We start from the raw sequence: 10000 nt of genomic DNA, 5'->3' as shown, positions 1-10000 counted from the left end.
AAAGGGCTATTTATTTTGAAAAACTGACAGTTAAAAAAGCTGACATGTAAAAAGATCACTAACAAAAGGATCAATTAACACAGACCGTGAACACAACTGTACAAGGCCTGACTAGTGTGCTTGGCAAAGACTGACGTGTGTGTGTGTGTGTGTGTGTGTGTGTGTGTGTGTGTTGGGCCATCAAGAAAGTGAGAGCTGTATACATATTTATTCAACAGTTTATCCACTGAAATGGGAACTCATTTATAGCTTAGTCTTTTGTAAAAAAAATAACTATGACTCTCAAAGTAGGAAACACGAATACAATGGCTCTTAGCGCTGCAGCCTTGAGGGCTAGCTGGCCTTTTGAGAACCGTCCCAACACCCGACTGTCCTGAAGCCCTCTTGGCTTCTTATTTCTTTAATTCAACGTCTTTTCACTTTAACTGATATCAGCCCTCTTGGCTGAGAGAGTGGGGATGTGACCTGGGCAAGACACTCTCCACCATAATCAAATTCTAGCCCAGAGAGTTGTGACAGTAGTTGGTAGTTGCTAGTTGCTTCCTCTCCTGTTCTGATGGTCATAGTCGGTGACACAATGGACAATTAATACAAACATGAATGAAGAAAAGACAAAAGACACAATTGACTATAATACACACATGAACGGAAAGCAACTGACTACATGAATGGAGAGCAACTGACTATAATACACACATGAATGGTGAACAAAGACAAAAGACACAACTAACTATAATACACACATGAAAGGAAAACAACTAAATATAATACACACATGAACGGAGAACAACTGTCTATAATACACACATGAACGGTGAACAACTAACTATAATACACACATGAATGGAGAACAACTAACTATAATACACACATGAACGGAAAACAAATAACCATAATACACACATGAACGGAGAACATCTAACTATAATACACACATGAACGGAGAACATCTAACTATAATACACAAAACGGAAAACAACTAACCATAATACACACATGAACGGAGAACATCTAACTATAATACACACATGAACGGAGAACAACTAACTATAATACACACATGAACGGTGAACAACTAACTATAATACACACATGAACGGAGAACATCTAACTATAATACACACATGAATAGAAAACAACTAACTATAATACACACATGAACGGTGAACAACTGTCTATACTACACACATGAACGGTGAACAACTAACTATAATACACACATGAACGGTGAACAACTAACTATAATACACACATGAACGGTGAACAACTGTCTATACTACACACATGAACGGTGAACAACTAACTATAATACACACATGAACGGTGAACAACTAACTATAATACACACATGAACCGAGAACAACTAACTATAATAGACACATGAACGGTGAACAACTGTCTATAATACACACATGAACGGTGAACAACTAACTATAATACACACATGAACGGAGAACAACTAACTATAATACACACATGAACGGTGAACAACTAACTATAATACACACATGAACGGAGAACAACTAACTATAATACACACATGAACGGTGAACAACTGTCTATAATACACACATGAACGGAGAACAACTAACTATAATACACACATGAACGGTGAACAACTGTCTATAATACACACATGAACGGAGAACAACTAACTATAATACACACATGAACGGTGAACAACTGTCTATAATACACACATGAACGGTGAATATCTATAATACACACATGAACAGAGAACAACTATAATACACACATGAACGGAGAACAAAGACACAACTAACTATAATACACACATGAACGGTGAACAACTAACTATAATACACACATGAACGGAGAACAACTAACTACAATACACACATGAACAGAGAACAACTAACTATAATACACACATGAACGATGAACAACTATAATACACACATGAACGGAGAACAAAGACACAACTAACTATAATACACACATGAACGGTGAACAAAGACACAACTAACTATAATACACACATGAACGGTGAACAAAGACACAACTAACTATAATACACACATGAACGGAGAACAACTAACTATAATACACACATAAACAGAGAACAAAGACAAAGACACAACTAACTGTAATACACACATGAATGGAGAACAAAGACAAAAGACACAACTGACTATAACACACACATAAACGGAGAACAAAGACACAACTAACTATAACACACACATGAACGGTGAACAAAGACACAACTAACTATAGTACACACATAAACGGAGAACAAAGACACAACTAACTATAACACACACATGAACGGAGAACAAAGACACAACTAACTATAACACACACATGAACGGCGAACAAAGACACAACTAACTATAACACACACATAAACGGAGAACAAAGACACAACTAACTATAACACACACATGAACGGTGAACAAAGACACAACTAACTATAACACACACATGAACGGAGAACAAAGACAAAATAAGTTAACTCACACTGCATGTGCCATTCCCGCCAGATGATGTTGTTCAAGCGCACTTTGTCCTTGATGGACAAATGCATGCCGCGGAAAGGCTTCCATTTTGGTGATGTGATCTTGCCGCTGAAAAAAAAAAAAAAAAATCCAACAGTTAATAAGGTTAAAAAGGCTTGTCACATAGGGTTCTATTGCCATCAGGGCAGTGATATTCATACAGGTCGACTATGTCCAGGTCTCCACATAGGAAGGCTGGGCCCAGTCCTCTCCTTCCTGTGATTTGAACCTCCCCCCGCCCCTCACCCCCGACGTATTTCTTTTCTTTTCTTTTTTTTTCTTTTTTTTTTTAAAGTCCACACCAGAAACATTACAGGATAGTATTACATATCCAACCCCCCAGCGTATTTCTGGTACCCGTTCACACCTGGGGGTGGGGTGAACACTAAAGTTAATCAGCTGATTAATTAGGGTGAGGGCACAGAATGGGATCTTCCATCTCCTTGCAATGCAAGGTTGTTATGTATTGTATTGTATTGTATTGTATTGTATTGTATTACTAATTTGTGTCACAGCAGATTTCTCTGTGTGAAATTCAGGTTGCTCTCCCCAGGAAGAGCTCATCGCTTCACTGAGAGCGTCACCCCCCCCTTTTTTTTTGGTATTTTTTACTGCAGTTTTCTTACAATTTGTTTTCCAATCGAAGTGGATTTTTTCTACAGAATTTTGCCCAAGGACAACCCTTTTGTTGCCGTGGGTTCTTTTACACGTGCAAAGTGCATGCTGCACACGGGACCTCGGTTTATCGTCTCATCCGAATGATCAGCGTGCACACCACCACTCAACGCCTAGTGGAGGGGGAGAAAATACTGGCACCTGTGCCGTGATTTGAACCAGTGCGCTCAGATTCTCGGGTGGACGCGTCACCTCGAGGCCACCTCTCCACATGTATCTTTTGACAGGATTCATATGCATGATGATATATATATATACTTTGAATCGTAAATGTCATATTCAGCTGGGTTCAACCAGTCCGAAATAAAAGCATTTTTTTCCCCCCCTTTTTTTGGTTTTACTTGTGATTTCAATTCTGCATATTGCTTGACAGCACATCAGTTTCAGTTTCAGTTTCAGTAGCTCAAGGAGGCGTCACTGCGTTCGGACAAATCCATATATGCTACACCACATCTGCCAAGCAGATGCCTGACCAGCAGCGTAACCCAACGCGCTTAGTCAGGCCTTGAGGGGAAAAAAAAAAAAATATATATATATATATATATATCTATATATATATATATATATATATAGAGAGAGAGAGAGATAGATAAGCTTACATAAATAAATAAATAAGCACATATTAATGAATGATTACTGTGCATTCTGTTTTGTGCAAAGAATAACTGACATTAACTATGTATTCATATACATCATGTATGTGCACCCCTGATGTTGTCTGTGTATTCTTAGTGTCACCTGTGTATTTTGTTCAAAAAACAACAACAAACATCCAAAAAACTGCAAACACACACATGCACACGCACACACACACAGAGAAAATTACAATCAGTTGAAATGCACACTGTATAGTGTGTGTATTCAATGACTAGACTGATTCCTCCATCAAGACTGTATCCAACATGCTTTTTGTGTCAAAACACAAACCAACCAAAGCAAATAAAAACAAACAAAACAAGATAGGCAAGGCCTTCAAGACTCACTTGTGATACACTTTAAAAAAAAGAAATCCAAGCTTTTTATGTATTGAGTATAATTTCAAAATGTAATGTTTAAGATGAGAAAGATCAGTTTAAAGCGAATTAAGTCCCCTAGCATTAATTACAGAGTAATTTCCATTTTTTACTATCTGCACCAAAATGTTTACAAAATAAAACAAACTTCCATGCTTAGCAAAAGAAGTTCCTGTTTGAACAAAAAAAATGATAATAATGACTGCTCTTGTTGTTGGGTCAGAATATCAGATCAAAGTGCCAAGTTTAGAGAATACAAAAAATATAAATATAACAGTAAATGTCAATGTTAAAGTTTACCACGGACACACAGACACACAGAGACACACACACACACACAGACAACCGAACACCGGGTTAAAACACAGACTCACTTTGTTTACACAAGTGAGTCAAAAAAAAGTGCAAAGGGGTGTGTCAAAGGGAGGAAGGGGGGTGTGATGGAGTGGTGGAAATAAAGAAAAGGGTCAGTGCAAATTATCCAAATTTGTGTTCGTTTCATACGAGCACTGATACTGTTAGCTCTGCTCATCTGGTTGGTTAATTCCACAAGTTTTATTCTCACATTTCCCAGCAATACAATGTATCAGTTTTCCCCACTATATTCACTGTATGAGAAAGCAGAGGTCTTGAAATAGAATGATAAAAGATTACAACAACAACAACAGAGAGAGAGAGAGATACAACACACACTTGTATGCAACTGCGTGCATTTATAACACTTTCTCCTCACACACTCTCTCTATCTCAAACACACACACACACACACACACACACACACACACACCAGAGAGGGACTCCCTATACATGTGTGTGAAAAACAAATCAACATTTCTGTATTTTAACTGCCTGGACCCTGGCCAAGCACGCACGCGCGCACACACACACACACACACACTTTCAGTGATAAGACGTTAAACTAAAGAACGAACGAACACACACACACACACAGATGCATAGACTCTCTCTCTCTCTCAGTAACACACACACACACACAGAGTGACAAACACACACTCTCTCTCTCTCTTCCTCCCTCTCTCTCACATACACACACACACACCATAAAATCCTTAATTATCTCACACGCGTGCACAAAATATATAGCTCTCTGCCAGCTGGGATCTCAGCCAAGGATGAGCCACAGTCACTGTGACAACCATCCAACTACCTGTTCAGTTGAGTTCCCAGAGTATTATTTTTCATGCATACATGTCAAGGACGAAACAGCTTAGGAACAGAAGAGTATCAACAACAGATATCAGGTAAGAACTTGCTCCTTCTTGCGGATCTATTATATTCTGAAAGTTTCAAACCAACAGAAATTCTTTTCTGCTTATGGTTGGGCAGACCTAACTGACTTTGTTACCAAACCATCTAGAGACTAATCTGTAAGTAAATCAACATGCACACATATGCATGTAAACATGTATTCCTTAAAGTGAATGTGATAATAAACAGTACATAAATACAAATACTTGCACATATACTTATATAAAATTTTATATATACACATAGGTATCTTGTATAACACACACACATACACAATACACACACATACAGATTTGCACATGCATACACACTCACATGTATGCATGTGTACAGATGTACACACACACACACACACACACACACACACACACACACACACACACATATATATATATATATATATATATATATATGCACACACATACTACGAAGTAACAAACACACATACTACGAACACACACACATGTACTACAACTACTACTACACACACACACACTACATACACACACCTTACAAATTATTTCTGGCCCCTAAAAAGTGGCAGTTACTTATTCACACACACTACAGTACACCTACGCACACACACACACACACACACACACACACACACACACAAACCCTTGGGTAAGAAGAGGGTGAAAGGTAGGTCAAGTTGACACATACAATGACACACACACAGGCTGTTGACTTGATACCTTTCCCTTCTTCTTTTTATTAAAACACAAAAAGATCCATGTCACATTGACCAGCTTATTCCTGATTCACACCCCCCCCCCAACCCTCTCCCCCCCCCCCCCCCACACACACACACTAAATACACTACACACACACACACACACACGCTACACATACACTCACACTACACACACACACTACACACACACTCACACTATACACACACATACACACTACACATACACTCACACTACACACACACTACACACACACACACACAAAGCTTTGCGGGAGAAGGGGTACAGAGCTGGGTCGAGCTGACACACACGCACACACACACATGCACTGACACACACATACGAACACTCACACACACACACACACACACACAGAGGCTGTTAATATCTCATTCTCAAAACAAAGAGATCAGTTTCACGTATACATCATCACAAAAAGAAAGAGACCGACTTATTCCTGGCCAAAAAAACCCACTGAGAGGTAATAGCAAAGCAGGTTTTTTTGTGGTTTTTTTTGTTGTTTTTTTTAAGTATGCAGGTCAATGTCCCAAACAGAGGTGGTAGAAGTCACCGTGACTCACTTACTCTACCAGCTGTTTACAGTTTTAGTGTAACCCAGTTTAACCAAAAGGAAACTCAACAAAGCTCTCCACTCTCCTACACACACACACAAGCCTATCTTTTTGTCTCCTGTGTCTTCCGTCCCCCCCCCCCCCCCCCCGTCCCCGCCCTCCCACCTTGTCACAGCTCATGTCAACCCCATTAATTCCCTTCACAAGTCACCTATTTTTTTTTTCTTTCTTTCTGTACCTCCCACTCCACAATTCCCTCCACACACACCCCTGTAGCTATCAATATACATACTTCCTTCTTTACTGGGGGAAAACAGGGATGATGATGATGATGATGATGATGATGGTGATGAATTTTGTTTACTATTATTATTATTGTTACTACCTTTTTTATATTATAATTATTATTTATTTATTTATTAACTTATTTATGTACGCTTAAAGTTGACTTCATCAAGTTTTTGCGCCTTATACATATTATCAATAGTGGTAGTAGTTTTTTTTTCTTTTTTTTTTTTTAATCTATTGTTTATTCACCTTTTTTTTTCTCAAGGCCTGACTAAGCGCGTTGGGTCACGCTGCTGGTCAGGCATCTGCTTGGCAGATGTGGTGTAGCATATGTAAATGGATTTGTCCGAGCGCAGTGACGCCTCCTTGAGCTACTGAAACTGAAAACCTTCTATCTCAATCTACTTCCCATTCCCTCTCTCCTTCACCCCCATCTCCCCCCCCTCCCCCCACTCCCCTTCTTCTCCTCTTCACCAGGACTGGATGGGTGGGTGGGTGGGGAACCAGCTGCACACAAGCAGGATATTCTTTCGCCTCAGGCAAACACCGCCGGCGGTAATTACTCTTTTTGTCACAACAGATTTCTCTGTCTGAAATTTGGGCTGCTCTCCACAGGGAGAGCGCCTTGCTACACTGAAAACGCCACCCATTTTTTATGTGTGTGTATATATATATATTTTTTTTTTATTTTATTTTATTTTATTTTTTTTCTGCCTGCAATTTTATTTGTTTTACAATCCATGTGGATTTTAGTAAAGAATGTTGCCCGTGACAACCCTTTAGATCACATGGGCTCTTTTACCTGCGCAAAGTGCATGCTGCACACAGGACCTCGGTTTATTGTCTCATCCGCATGACTAGATTCCAGACCACCACTCAAGGTCTAGTGGGGGGTGGGGGGTGGGGGGGACAAAATACTGGCGACTGTGGGATTTCGAACCACTGCACTTAGATTCTCTTGCTCCCAAGGCAGACGTGTTATAACTAGACCAACACACCGATGTGAGAACTTTCCATAGTCTGCCGCGCTATATTCCATTTGTAGAATGTGGAGAACTCTCTTTAACCCCTCAACTGCAGCTGACCAGTGGAATGGTCAGTGAAGGCTTTTTCATCTCACTGTGATGTCACAGAACTTACAGGCCAGATGTCAGATGTCAGTCAATCGCTGTTCTTTATCATGTGGTCTTCTTAATCTTGGGTTTGCATTCCTTTCTGTGAGCCAAATTCAAGTCCATCAATAAAAAAAGGACTTTAATAAAAGCGTACAGTTTGCACGTCATGTTCATGCCAAACTGACCTCATTTCACCAAGTATATAAACAGCAGTCAGGGGGTTAATTAAAGCCCAAGCAAACTTAAAAATGGCAGCTGCTGAGATGGTCGACTTTTTTTTTTTTTTTTTTTGCTGCCCCATCATCTGCACCGTTTCAGTGGCATTACTCCCACGCCGCTCATTTAGATTCCCCCATACACTGCCACACCCAGGTTCGTCCGTCACAGTTCCAGCGTCGGCAGTCCACAGGGAATCATCAACGTTAGGTCGCCAGGAGGCCACACACCAGAGGAGATCCTGCACTGCTCCTGAGTTCACTTCGGTGTGTTCAGTGGTGCCTGTTCTGATTAAACGTACTTAGGACACCACCTACTAAGCCCCCTTTTAACGACAATAATGGCTTAGTCGCAGAGCAAGACTGAGTGAGTGTCCCTCCCAAAGTGGAGACCACCACAACGTCCCCCAAATAACAGTCACCCATGAACCTGCCAACACTGAAGACACTGACAGGACTCACCCCAAGCACAAAAGTGGAGAGGTTTCGAAACTGAGGTCACCAAGAGAGCAGGGCATGAAAGGCCACAGACACTGAGACTGTTTTGTTTACATTGATGATGAAGAAGGATGACGATGACGATGACAATGTTGCTATGGAGGTCCATTTTGGTTTGGGACTGCGTGACAAGGCTGTACACTATGCTTCCTGTCATGATGATATCCCGGTGTTAACCAGGCCCGTGAGATACAGACAGTTGCAGTGTTGGTCAGGTAATTAGAGCAACACACCCAAGACCCCAAAGATTTCTTTCTTTCTTTTTTTTTTCTTTTTTTTTAAGAAGCCCACCATCTTGGCACAAAAACCTGGGCTCTTGTTCTAGTTTCTTTTGTGTGATGGTTTTAACAACCCCAAAATATCTTATAAGTTCTTGTGACTACAATTTTGGCTAAATTACATATTTATATGAGAAACCCTGATGTTTGCTCATGTTATGAAAATCCTTTCCCTGCCAGCTGTGCAGACAGAACAACTACAGTATACTAAATTCTTATTCACCGGATTTCGTGACTGACACAGAGACTTTCTGGTTCTTCCTCCTTCCTTCTTTCCTTCCTTCCTTCCTCTCTTTGTCGCTTGGTGTTTGTTTTCTTTTGTTTTATCCCAAACTCTCCGTCTTCCCCCCACCCTTGCAATGAACATGAAGGTTCTTTTGTTCTCAAAATGACATTATGAGGATATATATATATATATATATATATATATATATATATATATATATATATATATATATACACACACACATACACATTTATATGGATACTTATATAGCATCCATTCCTTGTCAGAGACCAAGCTCTATGCTCTAAAGCTCTAGACATTCGAAATGATTTTCATGCGATACTGAGAGTGGCATTTGATATTTCAAACATTCATATCACCTTGTATTTGTTACTAGAGGTAAGTATACATCGTAACCATTTTGCTCTAAAGCTGTGTGTAGTCCCAAGCTACCAGTCTCCAATTGTTTAATCTGGGAGGGTGATAGGGGGTGGGGGTGAGGAAAAGAGGTTGGGGGGGGGGGGGGGGGGGGGGGAGGAGATAGATAGAGAGAGAGAGAGAGAGAGAGAGAGAGAGAGAGAGATTCCAGATGGTTTAATGTTCATAAGTCATCAGGCTCCTAACATAGTCAACAGTAACA

General features: G+C 40.1%; 1 protein-coding gene across 2 annotated transcripts in view; it reads right to left on the bottom strand.

Moving 5' to 3' along the window:
- Positions 1 to 10000, bottom strand: part of LOC143288354 (MLX-interacting protein-like) — a 100190-nt gene that overhangs the window by 77674 nt on the left and 12516 nt on the right. For both annotated transcript variants that reach the window (XM_076596737.1, XM_076596738.1), the window contains exon 2: positions 2482 to 2588. In XM_076596737.1, the coding sequence (XP_076452852.1) occupies positions 2482 to 2588 (107 nt within the window). The remainder of the gene's footprint in view (positions 1 to 2481; positions 2589 to 10000) is intronic.

This window comes from Babylonia areolata, chromosome 12 (assembly GCF_041734735.1).
Source record: "Babylonia areolata isolate BAREFJ2019XMU chromosome 12, ASM4173473v1, whole genome shotgun sequence".
Taxonomy (NCBI): Eukaryota; Metazoa; Mollusca; class Gastropoda; order Neogastropoda; family Buccinidae; genus Babylonia; species Babylonia areolata.
This window is presented reverse-complemented; position numbering and strand designations above follow the sequence as displayed.